Consider the following 21,866-nt stretch of genomic DNA (forward strand, 5'->3'; position numbering starts at 1 on the left):
TATGTCAAATATAATCTCAACTCAATTTATACTTATATTCATTTTAGTTTTACGAAGTTAAAAGGAAAAGTGCACACAGCTGTTTGAGGAGTTGTTTAGCTTATGGATGCGAAACATGAGCAATAAAAGTGACCCACAAAACCAAATTGGAAAGAGAGATTAGGAAGATTCGATGAAGTGTGGAGAAGAGATAAAAACTAATTTCGAGCAAGAATGGGTATAAAAGTGATTGGTAGTAGATGAAATAGACAAGGATGGTTTGAGCATGTGGAACATAAGGCAAAAGATGACTGGCTTAAAGAATTTACCTTAGTGGAAGTCGGAGGATTAAGATAAAATCTCGAATAAGACCTAAGATGACATGAATAAAAATGATAGAGGCGGGTATGAAAAAAATATACCTTATTGATGCTCAGGACCGTTAAAAATGAAAAAGAAAAATCAGAGGGAAACTGATTAACAAGCCTGAAAATGGCCATCAAACGAGAAATGAATAATTATAGGTTAAAGTATTTTTCATTTTTGTAAATACGTAGAGGATTTTTATTAGAAAACTGTGTTTCAGGTATTCATCTGTTATTAAAAAAGTTAAATAACAAGCTTGTCATATATTTTTCTAAAATATCTGAACCTTCTCTATATGTTTTCTATGACAATATAACTTAATATACATATTTAGATACATATGAATAATATTGAAATTTTTTATTACCAACTGCCTGTCAAAAGTTATTATTACTAATAATTTTATGTTAATTTTTTTATCAAGTCTAAGCTAAATATGTTTTTTTTGCAACAACCAAAATTTATAAGTTGTTTTAACAATAGCAAAACATAATTTATATTTTTATATATATTAAAAATCACTTATAATCTCATACAAATTTTGTTAGCAATAAAATAATATATTCTTAATTTATACAATTTATATGATGTGTAATATTGTTAATTATTACTAATGTTTATAATTTATAATTAAAGCAAATAGTATTTGCATTAAAAGTAATCGATCTTATTTCACTAATAAATTAATCTCTTATTTAGAATCAATAACTCATTTAAATAAAACTTATTGCTCAAGTCTTAAATTTTTTAGGAATGTATTAAACAATCTATATATGTTTGCTTTAATAGAATATCACCTATATTCCTAACACCGAGGGAAATCATTTATTTTACCACTTTTTTATAGGTTATATTTAATTTAACTAATAAAATAGTTAAAAAATAATTTTAAATTTTAATCTATAATAAAAATATATGCGATTTTAATCAAAGTGAACAATAATATTGCTAAATATAAATAAAAAGTAGAAAGAAACATAATTTTTAAGATAAGGCCAAAGGCTGGGGAAAAGGTCAAAAACCCGTTAACGGTGATTGTGGTTAAAGCCCTCTGTCTTTTAGAGGTATGGACTCCCCCTAAGAAAAATTCTTAGCTACGCCACTGGTACAAACATTTACTGATTATCTATTGATGGTTTATGCCAATTTTTGGTATATAAATCATGATGAAAATCTATAAATGTATAAAGTTATAGATATGGCTACATCATCTGATATTAAGTAAAAATGAAAAATTCATTCCTCGCTGTGATAGAGAAAAAAATTAATGGTTTCTATAGCATTTTATTTAATTTGTTGACAATTATTAATAGATTGATGGACTTTTTCTTCTACCATCATAAAAGTTAACAAAGAGAGTTTCTTATCGGTTCAAGAGACTAACCGTTATTTCGTTGACTCTAGATTATTTCAAAGGAGTATATTGTTCGCTTTATTAATCAATACGCTTAGTATGCTCAAATATCTTTCCTACTAAAATCTTTAATTTCTTAAATCAAGGACGAAGAAAGATATTTAATTTTATTAAATAAATATATTATAATTGTACAATAAAAATATTACTTTTTATTTATATAAATATATATATTTAAGGAATAATTTATTTAGAGATGCTGATGAATATTAATGTAATTCATAAAGTGTAGAAAATTCTGCTAAAAATAACAACCAATATTTTATCGATTTTTTTAATTCTGGCGATATATTTTGGTAAATATATTTTGTTACTCTTTTCAAATCTAAATTTTGCAATTGTTACTTTTTACATTTAAAACCCTACAACAATGAAAACTTTCTTTATAGTCTTTTCTGAGCACCTTGTGCAACAATTTAACAGATGTCAACTAATAAAAATGGCGTATAACCGGCTATTTGTATTTCCACGATGCTTCGAAATTTATTTAATAAATGAATAACCATCAGAACATAGGTGGCCGAAAGGGGGGGGAAGGGGTAAAGATCAATAAATACTCCCACTCCTAAATTCCCCTTAACCTCCTTCAATATACATCAAGAATTTGAAATATGAGCAAAAGTTATTAATTCTTAAAAATAACTATTATGATTAAAAAATGAGTGAAAACCCAAAAAATTTTTGTAAAAATGTATAAATTTTTCAACATTTATAATAATGCTAATATGGTGAAGAAATTAAAAAGATATCGATACAAAATTACTTTATTTTAAATTTATTTATTATAAGATATAACTAACTCACTATTAACCTAATAAATTCTATATATATATACTTTTCAAAAGTAAATAACAATCAATTTAACTATTAAATTAATATTATGTTAAGTGAAAGAAATAATATAACAAGTCCGTTAAGGTAAAATATAAGTTAATATAATTATATCAACATTCCCCCTTCTATTCTTTCTTCAATCTGTGTTCCTCGCAATCGTCGTGGAATCGCTTCCAATCGTTTGTTGTTTTTGTACCTATCTCTTCTATCCTTGACGTTCTATTCAAATCGTTATCATTAATTCGTCGTTTAGTATAGAATAATTTGTCGAATGTCAAATAAGAGTAATGGAATTGTAATATAGAATGTATTAGTAGAATATTGAAATGAATAGGAATTAAGAATGATAAAATTGGAATAATAAAATTCTATAATTGATATGCGATTCGCGTTTTAGTTTAGCGATTAAATTTATTCTTATATTTTGCGTTTTATATAATTTTTATATTGCATATCGATTTTTTTATGATTTAAAATGTGCAGGTAGAATATTATGCACACGTCATCTCTTTATTTTTCAGTTTAAATTTAACACCTTTGTTTTTTAATTTAAAAAGCATCTTAATATAAAAAATTTTCTTCAAATTATATTTTGTGAAAAATAATTTCTTTAAATATTTAGTAAATGATCTCTTTAATTCCTCTATGTGTGGTTTTTTGAAATTTAGACATATAGTTTTGATATTATTTTCTATTCCTTTTAATAATTTTATTCTTCACAAATTTTTTATCATTTTGTATATTAATTGAATCACCTATTTTTTTTAATACTAGTTTTACTTTTTTATTCTATGTGATTTACACATTATAATTTATAAGACTTAATACAGTCTTCATATAAAAATTTTATTAAAATTTTTAGTTACAATTTAAATTTTTATATATTAAAGTAAGAAATATGTCCCTTATATTTTTATTTTTAATTTCACAAAAAATTTTCCTGTTAAGCCTATTAACGTCTTTCCAATTTTGATAAGAGTCTGAATCAAAATCAGACTCAAAAAAATATGGTATTATGTTTAAATCGACTAACATATTTGTCTCAGTAATTTTATTGCAAGATTTATTTTGAGTTTTGTTATGATAGTTAATATTGTAACTATAAGTTTTGGATCGAAAATTATTATGTTTTTGATCTCACTTTGGATCATACATTTCTATTTTGATCTTTAAGTTATTTCATTATTTTTATATTATTGTACACATTTTTATCTCTAACCATCTTTTGGTTATAACTTTAGTGTCTTCTGCCTCACATACAGTTTTTATCATCTCATTAATTTTATCTAAATTTTTATTTTATAAATTTTTTATCCTTAGATTAACTAGCTTTATAGAATTCTAGAACTTTACTATTTTTGGATATATAATTTGAGCTTATCGATTGTAGTATTAGTTAATTTGGAAAATTCGATAATAATTTCATCATTTCTATCATTTTTAATATTAAAGAAATTCGGTCATAATTTCATCATTTCTATCATTGTTTTATTATTAAATTTATCATTTATCGGTTCGTTTATACACTTTTTTTATTTTTATAAATAAGAATTTCTCTTAGTTTAAATTAACGGTGTCCTTTTTGTTTTATATAAGATTTTTTTTAACGGCCTTGTACTTTGAACTATTTTTAAGATGACCTTTGAAGGTTAAGAAAATATTTATTTTATTTATTAAATAAGTTCAAGTTCATCGACCTTGTTCTTTAACTACTTTTAAGATTAATAAAATATTTATTTCGTTAATTTTATTTTACTTTTATTTATATGTATTATATATTATTTTATTATTTTTTAACAATGATTTATGACGATTAAAAAAAGATATCCTAATGGCCGAGATTGCCTTAAATATTAACTAACTTGATAAATCAAATAAATAAGATCAAGTAGACAAAGTTATGATGACTAAGAAGATATATCCGATAAGGTCCTTACTCGATCAAGATGGAAGAAACTTATCAAAACAAACCCCACAACTCATATCAATGATAAAGAAGAAGAAGATAAATCAAATAAATATTTGACTAAAAGAATGATAATAAGAATATCATAAAAATAATAAAATAATAAATATATGATTTATATATTTTTACCTTTCTTTTATTTTTATTGAGAAGCCAGTATGTTCATTTAATATATTTTTAGATAGAATCTGCTGACTGATTTATTGGATTTTATAGTTTTTTACGAAGTTAATTTAGATTTAATATTTAACATCTTTCTTTTAATTTATTATTTGTTCCTATCTATAAGTAGTGTTTCGACCCCCCATTGCAACCATGCTAATATGTTAGAATAATTATCAAGATATCGATACAAAATTACTTTATTTTAAATTTATTTATTATAAAATATAACTAACTCACTATTAACTTAATAAATTCTATATATATACTTTTCAAAAATAAATAACAATCAATAACAATTTTATTTATTACCTTATCACTATAATGTCAATTTATAAAATAATCACATTTGTTAGTATATCTTTTAAGGATAAATAATAATATATTTAAATAATATAAATAAATATATAGTAAATTAATATAATAAATTGAGCATATGATTTAAAAGAATTATGAGTTATCATAGTTTGCCCTTCAGTTTTTCTTTTTCCATCTGAATATTCCTCTCTTGTTCTTAATTGCTTTTCTCATCGCCGATTCTAAGATGAGGGTTTGGTTCTTTTGTTGACTTCCATCTGAATATCCCTCTCTTGTTCTTAATTGCTTTTCTCATCGCTGATTCTGTGATTAGGGGGTATCAGTCATTGAGAATATGAAGCTGAGGTAATTGGATTTTATTATATTGAGAGCTAATCTTTGGCGTAGGTAGTAACCCTCGTTGGGATCTTCGGTCCTAGTAGAGATTCGTTTCCCTAGCTCTTTAAAGAAGGCCAGAGCATGAGAGCCGAATGACGTTAGAGTCGTGGCGATTAGTGGAAGGAATGTGTAATTGGCCGGAAGCGGCGAATACTTAGCGAATTTATTCGTCTCGGCGTCTACTAGAGCATCTCTATTTATATTGGAAGGGGCAAGGGGATCGATGCATGAGAAATCCCAGGTTAGGAATTCCCCCCTCTTCCAAGAGATCATGGTAGAGCCATCGGGAATTGTAGAGTCTAGTAGGTTCGAGGGTTGATGGGATGCCGGCAGATTTTAGGGCCCTGGCAATAGTATCATTGCATTTTGAATGTCTAATGAATCTGCCTCTACAGCGCTTGCAGTGTAAAGAGTGACGGCCTTTGGAGTTGACCGGCGTTTGACAAAGGATGCAGTGATAGGGTATTACCATATCACAATTAAGTCTTAGACCGATGGCGTGACGTAGCTCATCATTGCTTAAGAGCTGGTCAAGGTTTCGCGATGGAAAAGCTTCGAGAAATTCATATCCGCTGTTTGCGGAAATGGAGAAGAGTAGAGAATGGTCCTCGGGTTGGCTTTTCGATTTAAGGTATGCAACGGAGTTGCCAACTAGAGGTTTATCCCTGTCCTTCTGCTGCCGATGAGGGAGGATCGACTAATGAAAGAGATTTCCATAGATCAATTGCCTGGGGAAGTAAAGGGTCGGGATGTTTTGTGAGTGAGTGTATGATGGGCTCGCAGGACCGGCGAGAGGATATGAACGCACTACAGAGAGTAGGGAAGGCGATCGTATGCCAATGCCGCCGGATTTGGTTGGCAAGGTAGCTTGTAGCCAAGATAGGTCTCCGAATTTGAGATTGAGTATATCCTCTGTGAGGTGTTTAATCTCTAGCTCGTGTGCAGCGAGGTTGACTTCGTATTGGAAGATACGTGACGATCGGAGTGTATATAGAATTTTTGGGATTAGGAGGTAGTTCTTTAATAGAAAGAACGCTTGGTGGGCTGGGAGGCGAGATAGTGTACCGCGCATAAGGGATATCTCTAGTAGAGTGTCGGCGAAGAACTTGACAAAGGACTCGTCTTTACCCACTGGAGATCCGAGATGTGTTAAGAAGTTCAATGGTGTATGATTGAACATAGGATCATAGTTAAGATCGATGATTCCAAGAGGACAATATTCGCTCTTGTCTTGATTGATTCGCAGTCCCAAACTGCTCTCGCTGGATTTTATAATTTCGACCGCCTTCATAACTTCGCTGGGTGAGCCGCCTAGTATACCATCGTCGATATACCAGTTATGAAGGTTTAGTTTACATTGGTCATTTATGCCTTGTATTAAGCTATTAATGCCCAGACAGAATAAAAAGGAGCCTAGAGGGTCACCTTGTTGTATTCCACTACTAGAAGGAATCAATCTATCCCCAAATTGAAGATGCGATGGACTAGCATAACAATCGAAGATGAATTGCGAGTATTCTGGGTAAAGGGTAAGGATGGGATTAAATAACGCTGTACGTTTTAAAGAGTTAAAAGCGTTTGAAAAATCTATCTTAATTAGGATATCGTCACTGGGGTCTGTTTGTAGATACATTCTGGTCATGTGTAGGGATACCTCACATCTATCTTTTACGTTGACTCCTAATTGATTAGGGCACAGGTGATTGGATACTGTGAACAATATTCTGCTCACTACTAGCTTTGCGGTTAATCGGCGCCAAGTGGTTCCAATAGCGATAGGGCGAATGTCTTTATTAGGTTCAAGGAGGGCGATGAGTTTAGCTCCATAAAGGAGTGGAATAATGGCGGGTGGTAAGCCTCCAGCAAGCATACGGTTGATGAGTTGAGTAATTTTTTCCAAAACGTCGCATTGTTGTGTGATATAAGGTGCGGTTAGATCCTGTAGGAATATTGGGCGAAACCCATCAACCCCCGGTGAAGAATCGCGTTTGAAGGAGAGAATAGCCTTTCTAACCTCGCTTGAGGTAAAAGTGGTTGCAATAAGAGGAGCTTCGGGGTAAGACGGTATTTCTTCCTTAAGATCGTGTGGGTGGTGTTTTAGGAGAAGAGCTTGATAAGTTGTTTGATCGTAGGGAGCTAGCTTATTGTCAGATGTTGGCAGTCGTATGGCGGATTTAACATTCAGGTTATCCAGCTTTTTAGATATAAGCTTGGCCTTGGTGAGTAGGTCATTTTTGTGATTTTTATTTTTATCAGTGTCATCACCTTTAAAAGATGTGGAAAAGTGATTGATGATTGATGGGTAAGGGGTAGATAGTAGCATCCTTGATTTGCTGTGTCAGAGATTTTTTGCTGGCAGGATCAGGAACTTGCAAGGTAGTAAAGGCAAATGACAGGGTGTCTAGCCAGTGTTTTATGGAAGAATAATTATTTATCAAGGAAGTCAAGTTCTTTGAGAGGTGTTTGGCAACTTGAAGTCTTGCTCCCTTAGGTATTCGTGAAATCACAAATGGTTTTGTTTTGGTGTGACTAAAAATATTTCTACATCTGTGGAGTCGGTTGGATTGAAAGTGAGAGCATTTTCGGCGGTTGAGGTGGGGACTATTGGGCTAGTAGGCACATCAGTCAACGTGGGAATGGTAACTATAGGTTGTGCGAGGGCAAGGGTAGAAAAGGCATTTAGGGTTCAAGGGATAGCTGGTGATAAGATGGGAAGCCCAGATTGAGGACATTTTATCTTCTGGTTTCGATGAGATGGCAAAAGCCCCAATTTGGTTACTTTAACGAGTTTATTACATAAAGGGCAGTTAGATTTGGTAGAAGCTGTGCTGAGGTCTGGTAAGCTCATGAATTTAAATTTTTTTATCAGTTTAAGAGTGAAAATGTTGGAAATTATTTTTATCTTCAAATATGGGTTTCTTGTGGGTTGGTATAATAAGGAAGTTTAATGAGTTTTTTTTTTTGATAAGATTTATTCAATATTTGAGGTTTGATTATGAAAGATGAATTACTCATAGTATAATTATGTACAAGTGATCATATAGAAGTCCCACTATCAATATCATTTTCTAGATAAATATTTGGTGAAATATTATTAACTGAATAAATGTTTGGCAATTTTTGATAAGATTTATTCAATATAATATTTGAGGTTTGATTATGGAAGATGATTTATTCATAGTATAATTATGTGCAAGTGATCATATAGAAATCCCACTTTCAATATCATTTAATTTCTGTATTTATTTGAATTCATATTAGTTTGCAGTCTAGCTTGTAATATTTAGTTCATGAAGGGGTTTTTGCAATGGTAAGCTGTAGAGTTCATATTCTTCTAATACAATGTAATTAACTATCAGTCATATTTTTGGGATAAATCATTGTCAAAGTTTTGTATCATAGCATAATGATGTGCAAGTGATTGTGTTAAAAGAAATAATATAACAAGTCCGTAAGTTTTTATAATTCAAATATATCAAATATATAAAATATTTAAAAATGTTATTTTTTTTAAGGTTAAGTTATCTTTACTGCCGACTTTAATTATTTTAGGCATAATTAGGATCAATGTTTTTCTCACACTTTTCTTTTTAGAAAATTCTTATCAAATGCTAGACCCTCTTAATCATATCGCATTTGTACAATATTAAATATTTTTTATTTGATCATTTGTAGGTTTGTAAAAGAAATTGTTTAGAATAAATTTTAACAAAGAAAAAATTATATTCCACAGATTGATATAAATTGAATGAAATAAAAATAACATATTATAGATTAGAGACTTTAAAAACAATCAATTTATTTGAAATATCGTTTCTTTGATATTTTTGTTATCAAATATTACTTAAATAAAATATTAAATTTTATAAGGTGCTTATAATATAAAATATATATAGATACCCTTATATAAACTAATTAAAATAGATAGTAAAAATCTACCACATTAACCATTGCCTTTAAGAATTATTATCCTAATTTGTTTATTAAAATTACATTTCCAAAATTTTATAATATAAGTGTAACATATTTACAAGTTGGAGTTTTATTTAAAAATATGGGTAGTAAAATGGCCTTAACTTGTTTATCTCTGTTTTTTTTTAAATTTTATTATAAACCTTCTTATTTATTTTATGGGTAAAGATTATTTATTTTAAATATAAAACTTAAAGAATATAATATCACGATAAAATATGTTTTTAAAATAAATTATAATGGATATCTCCTTTACACTTAATTCCTTTTATACTTATAGATCTTATGAAATTTCTTATTTTATTCATAACTCATGTTTCCATCTGGAATGGAACAGAATCTGTTAAGTTAATGTTTAAATTCATGATGAAGCTCGATAATCAGTATTACTTCTATTAAACTTAAAATTCTGATAAACATTGTATTAATAAATAATCCATAAATATTTTTAATCAAAGTCTTTATTAAAAAAATTTTAATGTTGGAAATCTAAATATAAAAGAGCCCATACATTGCTATAATTTAATCCCGCAAATGCAATAATCACAAACCATTTTTGTTTTAATTAGTATTTAAAGTTTAAGAGCCCATACATTGCTATAATTTAATCCCGCAATTGCAATAATCACAAACCATTTTTGTTTTAATTAGCATTTAAAATTTAAGAATATAATAATTAATATATTGTAATATCAAGATGTATAAATTATAAATTTTCATTGTTCAACACAATTTCTTCTTCTTTTGGTAATAATATTTTAGCTAAAAAATAAAATAATTACTTTAATAAAGTGAAAGTATATAATGGCTATTCACACCATTTCCCAAATGAGTCTAATTCATATTTTGAATAATTTATTTAAATATTCAGCATGCAGATTTTAAATTGTTCAAACTATATATCATTATAATTTAATTAATAAAGAAATTTCAAAATCCAATTATAATACTGTCAAATAAAATATTTACCTAAGAAGGAAAATTTTTTGATGAAACCTAATGAAAAAAATTTTTTTTAAAAATTAAATTTGATTAAATGTTTTTAATATAAACACACTAATATAATTAAAAATGAGACTAATAAAATATCATTCAGGATTGTTTAAAATATTCATTAACTTTTTAAAATTAATTTATAATTTTAAATGCCAAATATTTTTTGTATACCTTCAGGTTTCCTCTTCTTTATAATCATATCTGTTATTATATTTTAATAAAGAGAGAATGTATCAAAAGTTTTTTTTAACATGTAAATAAAAATAAGTTTTAAAAAATGTATTTGTTATACCTTTTTCCGCAATATGCTCTTCTCCGGACTTAGATATAGGGTCTATCAGATGCCAAGTATAAAAATATGAGAAAAAAATGAAACTTAAAAAATATACTGTCATCAAAAATATTTCTTTAAAATAAATTATAGATATCTCCTTTACACTTAATTCCTTTTATACTTATTCCTCATGAAAGATTAAGTTTCCTATTTATAATTAAAATCTCATTCTATCTAGAATGGAATAGTGTTAAGTTAATGTTTAAATTCACGATGAAGTTAGAGAATCAGTATGACTTCTATCAAACTTAAAATTCATGATATGCATTCTATTAATAATTAATCTGAAGATAAATGTAAAGATCTAATATGTTAAATTTATCATGAATTTTAATCAAAGTCTTAATTAAATAAATTTAATGTTGGAAGCCTAAATGCAAAATTGCCCATACATTGGTATAGTTTAATCCCGCAAATGCAATAATCACAAACCATTTTTGTTTTAATTAGTGTTTTGTGTTTAAATTCCTTTCCAAAATTTAAATATATTGTATTATCAAGATATAATAAAATAACATAAATATTTGTAAATTTTTAAGATATAATCATTTTATAATTTTAAATCATATAATCGAGACAAATATTTTTTGTATACCTTTAGGTTTACTCTTATTTATATTCATATCTATTATATTTTAATAAGAGAATGTATAAATTTTTTTTATATATAACAGATAATAAATAAAAATATGTTGTAAGAAATGTATGTTATACCTTTTTCCGTAGTAAGCTCTTCTCCGGACCCGAATATAGGATCTATCAGATGTCAAGTGTAAAAATATGATAAAAAAATTTAAAATAATTTTTTATATTTTAATGTTTAATATAATATATATATATACAAGTGTTTTTCAAATAAGGACTAATCCAGAATTCATCCATGGTGATGGAGAATCACTCAATTTACTATAAAGCGATTGTTAATTTTAAAAATTCTAATTATACCGAAAAAAAATTAGAGGGAAAGAGTAAGAAAAATATTTGAGAAAATTTTCCGAGAAAATTTCTAAATAAATATATTATAGTTTTTTTATATGAAATTTTTTTTAAAACTGTTTAAATTTCTAGAAGATGTATACTATATACTGAAATTTGTTTTCTACAAAACTAATCACATTTAAAAATCGCTCTTAGTAAATAGTAAAATTTGTAAATATCAAGGGAGAATTCAGAACTAATATCCATTCTAATTCCTTGTTTCATCGAAAATTTCTACATATCGATTGCCATTAAGAACAGTAATATAAAAAAAAAATAAAAATATTTTGAAAATGTTTTGTTTTAATTAAGCTTTCTTAAAAATAATAATTTATATTTTTTATTGATAAGAAATAATTTGTAATTTAAATAAAATATATATACCCATTGTGATAAATTCTATATATAATAAGTTATATAAAGCAATTAATTTTAATATATAGATTTTATCATGACATGATAATTTATGTAGTAATTTTATTTAATGTTTAAACTTAACACAGTCTACAATGACATAATTACTGGAGGTAAATTCCCTTCAAAAATCTTTACCTATCCCTCCTATAAAAATTTATCATCTTCGGCGGCTAAGGATATGAAATGTATCACCCCGCTAACGTTTTTAAATACAATGGATCTATAATAGAAGTAATTAATAAATTTTTACAGCAGAATATGTTATTTCATCTAAAAATTTTGATGACCTTTAATAAAATTACTACACCCTTATCTTAACCCACTTAGATGTCTAACCCTTACACTCTTCAGATTTGGTGTTAATCACCATACACCCCCCCCCTCCCTGAGTCCCCGAGTATGTAGACATATATTCGACATATTTGTTAGATGTATTTAATTATTAGAAGTTCTTGCAAAGGAATAATTTAATTACTATCTACCACTTATAACTAAAGAATGCTGGATTTTTTTAAAATTTATTAAAAACAGGAAAATCTAGCATAATTTTTTGAAGCAGATAAAGTTCGGAATTAAAATTTGGAATCTTTCGATGGTATTTCAACAAAAAATAGTAATAGGGAAATATAATAATAGGCAAAGACAATCCCTGGTCTAAATTCGCCGTTATACATTGAATAAATTATTGTTTATGAAGAACATAGCGCGTTTGAATTAAAAATTCTGGAAGTATAATACATAATCTCGCAACAATTGCATTCGATCAATAGAAGAAAAGATTGTTAAGCTGTTATTACAAGAAAAAAAAGAGCCTCTTTTAGCCGAGATTTTGATAATTAAATTATATGTCCTGATATTCAATAATTGCATTCAAATCAACATCTCAAAGTATCTTAAGGAGATTTAAATATTGATAGAGAAGGGATAAATAAAAATTTGTGATGGGGAAGGAGTAGTCTTTGAGGGGTAGATAGGGTAAATTTTTAAGGGATAGTGTATACATTCTTTAAAGGATTAATGTTATAATTGGTTTAGGAAGATGTAAAAGGGCCTGAGTCGAATTCAAATGAATGAAGAAAGATAATTTTTGTCAGAGTAAAGAAGGAAGAAGCTTAAGTATCAAAGAAATAATTATTTAATTTATTTTACTAGAATATAACAATATAAATTTCTCACCGTCATATTTTGGAGGTTGTGCATCCCCTATAAAATAAAAATAATAACTTTAGAAGTTTTATGATTTTTAAAAACAAAATGTATTAAATTAAAGATTTAGATAATCAATTATTATGTATGTTTACCATATAAAGCGTATTAATACTTACAATTTGGTCCTGTATATCGAGTTTAAATAATAAAAATTTATTATTTTTTTAAATTAAAGCCAATTACTAGATTTAAATTAACATATATGTTAAAATCTTTAAAAAAATGGAAAATTGTTAATAACTATAAAATCAATTTTTAATTTATCGTTTATTTATTTTAACCTTTAAGATTTTTAATTTTCTATTCAAAGTTTTGTTGGAAATTGTTACATTTTTTTGTTTTATCTATTTTGTTTATGTTTTTTTGTTATTTTTTTTTGTATTCTAAATTATTTTTATAAAAATTTAGTTTACATTATATATTTTATTATATTTGGAGTAGCGTTCTTTTAACTTAAAACCTGACTTAAACCTTTTTGTTATAATTAATTTTGTAGAATTTGTTTTATAGCTAGTACAAAATTTGGGAAACAAAAATACTAGTATTTCCAAAATTTTTAAGCCTATTTTTTATTATGTATTGTTAAGGTCAGGCGTTTATTCAAAGGGAAATTATATAATTACAAGATTCGCAAGTCTAGGCTTGCATCTAAACACTGGTTTCAATATTATTATTGATAATCCAAAAATTTTTCAGTGGATATATATATATATATCTAAAGGTTTATTAAAAGAATTTCAATCTTGTTATGAAAGAAGTAGATAATTCATAATTGCTTATTTTAAAATTATTTTGAAATTTTTTCCCAATATATTAAAATTACTGTAAATTTTACCAACAACACCAATGAATACATGCAAAAATGAAGATCTTTTTTCTTATTACCGTGAATAAATTGAAATAGTATCTTAAAATCGATTAATGCTCAAGCTTTGCTTAAATATCTCGAGATTTGATCCCCATTCAGAACAAATTATTGCAAAAATTATCGCAATCTCAAAGTTATTAAATTTATATTTGTGAATGATATTTTCTACGACGATTTTGAAAATGGGATTTTTACATAAAATGTATTTCAGATTGCATAGAGTATACCCTAATTTTAGATAATTTGACCATAAACTTTTGAACTGCATACTTTTAATTTTTATTAATTTTATAAATAAAGGGGTTTCCATATGAATTTTTAAAAAATACAGAGTTCATTTAGGAATTATCCGAAATCCATAAGGTAGATATTTCACGAGCTGATATCAATTTCTGGTAAAAATTAAATTTAATATATAAAATTGCATTAGTAAATTATTTAAAATGTAAGCGTTGTTATTAAAAAAATATATACGGAATCTTAAATAAACTATAAATATGATGCTAATTGCTCGATTAGATCAGATAAATTTGATGTATTTAGATATGCTGTGGATAGAGATAATTTTAATTTAAAAAAAAATTTAAATATATTTTTTGTTCGAAAGTAAAATAGAAATATTTTAGATAATCATTTAGAGATTTATGCAGAATGAAAATATTAAGAACTAGGTATTTAGCGATGTTTTTAATTGTTTTTTATTACAAGTTTACAAATATTTAATAATACAGATTATTTAAAGAAGTATTTTCAATATATTATTTAATGAAAAATTATTTATATTATAAATAACAAACTCACTTGAAAATCGATACCTTCCTTTAACTGAAGATATATAAAAAATTTCAGCATTATTAACATCATTTGTTTCCATAAACATTAAATTAAATAACTTCTGGTAATAAATAACATGCAATACGATTTAAAATACTAAATATTTGGATAAAATGAATTCAATTATATAAAAATTATTAAAATTGTGTGAATTTGCGGCTATGAAGTAGAAATAAAAAATTGAAGAAAGGAAAGAGAAATTCTTTTTTGTGTTATATGTATAGTCAATATTTTGAGCTAAAAACTTTGAAAAAGAAAAATATGCTAGAGACAAGTTAGGAAATTGGTTAAAATGGAAAATAAGGGAATGCATTAATTTACGTGCTAGTAGGTTATATGTTTAAGACTTTTAAAGAGGAAATAAAAAAAAATTAGGATAATGAATCTTAAAGAGCTACTGAAGAACTTAAATTTAAGTTTTTTTAACTAAACCTAGGTCTTGTAAAGAATTTATTATAGATATTTATGAAGAGAACTATTCGATAATTGCATTCAAATTAACACTCAAATTATCTTTAATTTTTGCGTTATAATATGTATGATTTCAAAATCATGAATTCCCAGCTATAATCCAACATATCGGGAATAAATTGCTTTAAAAAAATAATAATTGAGGGTCCTGATATTATTTTGTCAAGTTTTAAAATATTTGATCTCAGATTTGATATAAATTAAAATCTAAAGAATTTTGAGGATATTTATTTACTTGTTATCATTAATAAAATACCATTCAATTTAAAAAAAATAAATGGCCCGTTTTAGAGTTTAAAAGATTTCTAAATGCGGAAATTTTTTTGAGTCTCTAGTATATTAATCAAATAAAAACATTTTGATTATAATTACTTAAGAGAAGCAAAAATTACTTAAAGGTCTATGAAAATAAGTGTAGGAGGAAGATGTTAGTTTGTTTTTGCCGTGGGAATTTGCACAAATCTTTAAATTGTAGTATGATAGGGTTAAAATTTAAGATGTGTTTGGTCGTTTTTTTATAACAGATCTACCATGGATTATGAAAGGTACAAAGTTGAAAATTATTTTATTATATTAAAGTATCCGCATATATTCAAATAAACGATTTTTTATTTACATTATTATAGTTGGTTTTTATTGTATAAATATACATTAATATTATATCGAACTAGATGTATATGTGTAATAAATTTATGGAGATTTAAATATTGATAGAGAGGATATAAAAAAATTTGTGATGAAGGAGTAGTTTTCGAGGATTAGAGCGGGTAAATTTTTAAGGGATAATGTATATATTGTTTAAGTTATAATTGGTTTAGGAAGATGTAAAAGCGTCAGATAGTTAAAAAGCCTGGGCCAAAATTTTTAGAGAAATTGAAATTCAAATGAATAGAGAAAGATAATTTGTTTGTAAGAGTAAATAAGAAAGAAAACTTAAGCATCACAAAAATATATTATTTAATTTATTTTTATTGGAATATATTTAGTGCAATATAAATTCTCACCCTTATTTTTTGGAGATTGTGCTTTCTTTAGATCCCCTATAAAATAAATAAAGTAACTTTAAACTTTGTATAAATTTTTAAAATAGGCAATGTATTAAATTAAAGATTTAGATAATCTTTTATATATTTAACATATAAATCGTATTAATACTTACAATTCGGCCCTATATATCGAGTTTGAATGAAAAAAAATAAAAGTTTGCATAAATTTTTAAAATATTCAATGTAAATTAAAGATTTAGATACTCTTTTATATTATATTTACCATATAAATCGTATTAATACTTACAAATCGGTTCTTTATATCGAGTTTGAATGAAAAAATTTAATTATTTTTTTAATTAAAACCAATTACTAGATTTAAATTAACAATTCAAAATTTTGTTAGAAAATTGTTACGTTTTCGTTTTATTTATTATGTTTTTTTGTTATTTTTTTTTGTATTCTAAATTATTTTCAAATAAAATTTTAGTATGCATCATATATTTTATTTTATTTGGAGTAGCGTCCTTTTAAACTTAAAACTACACAGACATTTTTGCGACTGTTATAATTTATTTAGTAGAATTTTATATTTATTTTATAGCCAGCACAAAACTTTGGGAAAAATAATATAAATATCTCATTTCAAAAATGTTTAGCACTATTTTTGATTATATATTGTAAATAGACGCGTATTCAGTGGCCTCCTCTTTCCCTCCCCACCCCCCATTGTAACAAAAAATTTTGAAAAAATATATAAGATTTTCATGAATAAATTGCAAAATATTCTATTTAAAATTGGTTATATTTTATTTTTAATTTTGGCAAAAAAGTAAAAATTAATTAAAATATTTCTTCGATAATGATATCTGACATTTAATCACTTGCTAAACAAAGATCAAAATTTATTAAACAGCAATAAGACCAATTTATTTTTTCAAATATAATATGGAATCAAGCGGTCGAGTCCGATGGACTCCAACCAATGATGGAACTGCCAATTTGACTTAAGAAAAATACATGTCTAAATTCGAACCCAGAATTAGCGGATTGTGATATGATTACGGAACCGACTAGACCACAGATGATTAACAAAATTATCAATTTTTTTTGTAAATAACGATAAAATACAACTCTGTCTAATATTTTAATAAAACACCTAAAATATTAATAAAATCTAATGCTATATATCATTATTACTTCCCTGTTTATTATATTTATGCCACAAAAACTTTGGATATATTTATAGATTTTTTTTTAAATATTAAAAATTGATGGCTACAAAAAAATTTTATTAACTAAAAAAAAGAAATTTAATTTATCTCCTTAACAAATAAGCAACATCTAGATATATGAAATTATTAGATGTACAAAACAAAGCGGATATTATTTATTAAAGTGTTGTTAAACGCCTCAATGCGAGAGTGGTTAAAATATATTAAAGAAAAGAATATCATGCAGGCCTCAAGATTTTAGTCACAGATGGCACATGTATGGATATCTATTAGTACTCGAGGCCTTTGTGACATTATTCTGACTAAAATATTATTTTTAAAAATCGGCTCAAATTGTATAGATGTTCTGATAAATGAAAGGGAAATTATAATATTCTAAACAAACAAATGGTTTCAATATTAATATGAACTCAATTGAGTATTATTGTAAAAAACTATTATTTTAATTTTTAATACATTTTTGACTCATATCAATGATAATTTATGACTCATCAGATGGCTCTATTCAATTTACAAATATTATTACTTATAAATACTGATTAACTCTTGATATTGAAAAAATTAAATATTCAGAAAAATATTTTTTAAAGGATATATGATTTAAAGGCTTATTAATTCCAGAATTTAAATCTTGACATGAAAAAAGTAAATGATCCTTGCCTACTTTTAAAATAATTTTGGAATTTTTTCCCAATATATTAAAATCAATGTATATTTTGACAATAACATCAATCAATACAAGCATAAATAATAATCTTTTTACTTATCACCGAGAATAAATAGAAATTGTATTTCAAAATCGATAAATGGACTAGCTTTACTTAATAAACATCAAGATTTGATCCCCATAGAACAAATTATTGCAAAAATTAGCGCAATGTCTAAATAGATTTAAATTCTATATATTTTGCCGATGACGATTGTGAAAAATATAATTTTTGCATAAATATTAGATAATTGGACGGTAAACGTTTGAATTCTATACTCATAATTTTTATTTTTTATAATAAAGGTGTTTCCATACAAATTTATAAAAAAATAGAGAAAAGTTCATATAAGAATTATCTGAAATTCATAGGGTAGATATTCCATAAGCTTATATCAATTTCTGGTAAAAAATTTAATGTATAAAATTTAATTAGTAAATTATTTAAAATTAGATGTTCCAAATTCTAGCGTTAGAATTCTGAAAACGTTGTTATTTTTAAGAAAACATACTCAATCATAAATCAACTATGATGTTGCTCGATTACTTTAGATATGTTGGATCAAAATAATTTTAATTTTTTTAAAAGATTCACATATATTTTTTTATATTTCTAATTATACTTTAAAAAATTGAAAGTAAAATATAAATTATATAATGTATATAGAGATTTATGCAGAGAATGCAAATATTTAGATCGAGGCATTTAGGGATGTTTTTAATTGTTTTTTTTATAAGTTTACGAATATTTAATAATACAGATATTTTAAGAAGTATATTCCTATATTATTTAGTAAAAAAATTAATTATATTATAAATCGCAAAAATGGCTCACTTGTAGGTTGTAACCAATTACCTGAAGAACATTTGGTATATAAAAATTCAATATTATTAAAATGATTTGTTTCAATTGTAAATTTTCTACTATGAAGTAGAACTAAAATTGAGGAAAGTAAGAGAAATTCTTTTTTAAATTATATGTTATAGCCAATACTTTAAGCTAAAAGCTTTTAAAAAGACTATGCTAGGAACCAGTTTGAAAATTGATTAAAATAGATATTTAAATCAAACAGAGGAATGAAGTTATTTATGTGGCAGTTGGGTATATGGTTAGGCACTTTTAAAGAGGAATTAAAAAAATAAATGAATCTTAAGAAAGAGCTGCTGAGTACATAAATTCAAGCTTTTTAACTTAACTTAGTTCTTGGTAAAAATTTTTTAATAGATAAAGAACTATATTGAAGAACAGGATCAGATAACAGAATTATATGCTTTTTTTAGCGATTTTAGATATGCAATAATTTCGATAAAAGAATAAAAAGAGCTGTGCCGTTAGACAACATTAAATAATCAAAGATGAATGTTTTCTGAATGAAAATTAATATATAAAGACTTGTTAATAAAAAGGTTTATAATTTATGCTAGATTTCAATTTTAACACGATTGGGAGAGGATTAAGATACAAGTTCGTAAAATTAAAGGGAACCATCCCTTATTGTATGGTGTAAAAAATAGAAAGATTAAATATTCTAGATGTAATTAATAGAGTTAAATGTCGGCTAGCCCTTTAGGTTGGATTAAATATCATTCATGAGCTCAGTGCAATTAGTTTTCATCCCAAGAAAGTTCGAAACCGTTAGTTTATTACAAAAGGCTATAAGATAGTTGAGAATCATAAATTATAAAATTTATATAAAAATTCTTTGATTGATTGAAAAATACTTTGTATTTAACAAAATGTTTTATAGTATAATATAAAAGTTACCAAAAAGGACTATAGAAAAAATAAATTTTATTTTATATAATAATAATAATAATAATACATAGTATATTTGGTGAATTTCATGACAGTCGACACAAAGCATGAATTTCAACTCGATCTATTCAGATTTTTTTAAAAATTTTCACAAGAATATGTTAAAAATAAGACTTTATCCCATCAACTCCAAACAGCAGCCGAGATATGTATCTCTAAATGTTTAAAAACTGGGAAATTTTGGCAAAATGCACTCTAACTGTATCTTTAGATATATTTCAGAGTTAATTTTTCTAATTTTTTACCTTAGATTATGCAAATTTTATCGTTAATGATTTATTCTTTTTAGTCATCTAAACATTTATTAGGTCTTCAGAGCGTTTATCTTCACATAAATTTAATTGTAATATATCTACTGCTTAAAAAAAAATTACGAATACTAGAACAAAATAAATATATAATACAAGTTAACAATAGCCTAACCCCCCCCCCCCTCCACCCACGCCATTTAATTTCTTATTTAAAATAATAAATAATTAAATATATAAAAGATTTTAGCTTAAATATATTACTATTTAATAATTTATCAAATATTTATTAAGAATTTTAAATATTAATTAATAATTAAGATGCCATATTCCCTAAATCTTAGCAGCCCAATTTAGTTTGCGCATTTATTAATCAATCCTATAGCTTTATTTAAAAAAAAATTGGAGAAAAAAAATGCCAAATTAAATTTACAATCATCGTCGGTTTTCTATTTAAGACTTTTGATATTCAATTTTTTTAAACAATATTTAACATTATGTTACTTTAAAGGCCTATCATTAGACTATATAAAAAAATTTAAATAAGACTTCTAGCTCAATTATATCCAAAGATAAGATTAAAGGAAGAGAATTTGCCTATAATGAACCATTTTTTCGAACTTTAGGAGGTATGTATTTCAGTCACTGTTTGGAGTTGGAAAAAGAATATATTTTTTCTTAGTTATATATTCACACTCTCTTATAAATTTTAGAAAAATGGTGTGAGGGTAGGATTATAACTCATGTCAATTTGTCATGAAATTCATCATATATGTTAGCTTCATGTTTTTCCACTCAATATGGTAATTTTTTTCTCAATAAATCTTTTATATCAAATAAAATCAGATTTTTTAAGGTTTAAAAAATGCGTTCAAAAAATAGAGTTAAATAAAAAATAACGCATTTTCGCCAAATGATAATATTAAGGTAATAAATAAATATATGTTATATTGTAAGAGTTTTTTTTAAATATATAGTTTTGATAAAATTCTCTCTTATTAATATTAAATATTTATTTAAATTAAATATATAAAAAATCTCGTGAAAAATCAGAACATTTATTCGCTTCATAAATGTTTCAATTTCCGTTAGAAATTTGTGCGAAGAAAAGATTAATCTAAAATATAAATGAAACATGTAGGGTAGAAACATATAAGTATTCAGTCTGAGCCTGTTTGAATATTTATATTGGGTAAAAAAAGAGTTTTGTATAACAATTACAAATGAAGATTTATCAAATTACTAAATAAAATTAATCCATAATTTTATGTAGAAAATGTTGAAAAATATAAAACAATTATCCAGGGTTAACACTATCCCCGGTCTAATATATATCTATTATGATTTATAAACTAATAAAAAAAATATATTTTATAATT

At 25.5% G+C, this 21,866-nt stretch overlaps 2 protein-coding genes across 7 annotated transcripts in view; both read right to left on the bottom strand.

Annotated features, from left to right (window-relative positions):
* Nucleotides 1-6,114: 6,114 nt before the first annotated feature.
* LOC135926672 (uncharacterized) lies at nt 6,115-7,740 on the bottom strand. Its single transcript, XM_065462601.1, has one exon. It carries the CDS (start codon nt 7,738-7,740, stop codon nt 6,115-6,117), a length of 1,626 nt encoding a protein of 541 aa, XP_065318673.1.
* Nucleotides 7,741-10,022: 2,282 nt separating this feature from the next.
* The window catches only part of LOC135926549 (uncharacterized), a 29,029-nt gene continuing 17,185 nt past the window's right edge, over nt 10,023-21,866 (bottom strand). For 2 of the 6 annotated variants that reach the window (XM_065462464.1, XM_065462468.1), the window contains exons 2-7: nt 11,434-11,475; nt 11,315-11,344; nt 10,678-10,719; nt 10,557-10,586; nt 10,359-10,385; nt 10,044-10,151 (exon numbers count right to left, since the gene is read on the bottom strand). In XM_065462464.1, coding sequence (XP_065318536.1) covers nt 10,096-10,151; nt 10,359-10,385; nt 10,557-10,586; nt 10,678-10,719; nt 11,315-11,344; nt 11,434-11,475 — 227 coding nt within the window. In that variant the 3' untranslated portion in view covers nt 10,044-10,095. Of the gene's footprint in view, nt 10,152-10,358; nt 10,386-10,556; nt 10,587-10,677; nt 10,720-11,314; nt 11,345-11,433; nt 11,476-11,561; nt 11,750-13,290; nt 13,318-21,866 lie in introns of those variants that run through there. The other 4 variants (XM_065462467.1, XM_065462466.1, XM_065462462.1 and 1 more) reach the window with 4 other exon arrangements.

Source organism: Gordionus sp. m RMFG-2023, chromosome 3, assembly GCF_954871325.1.
Source record: "Gordionus sp. m RMFG-2023 chromosome 3, tfGorSpeb1-WG-v2, whole genome shotgun sequence".
In the NCBI taxonomy this organism is placed as follows: domain Eukaryota; kingdom Metazoa; phylum Nematomorpha; class Gordioida; order Chordodea; family Parachordodidae; genus Gordionus; species Gordionus sp. m RMFG-2023.

Bases quoted from the DNA above. Each gene is read 5' to 3' on its own strand.
- LOC135926672 (XM_065462601.1), bottom strand. From the start codon at position 7,740: ATGCTACTATCTACCCCTTACCCATCAATCATCAATCACTTTTCCACA.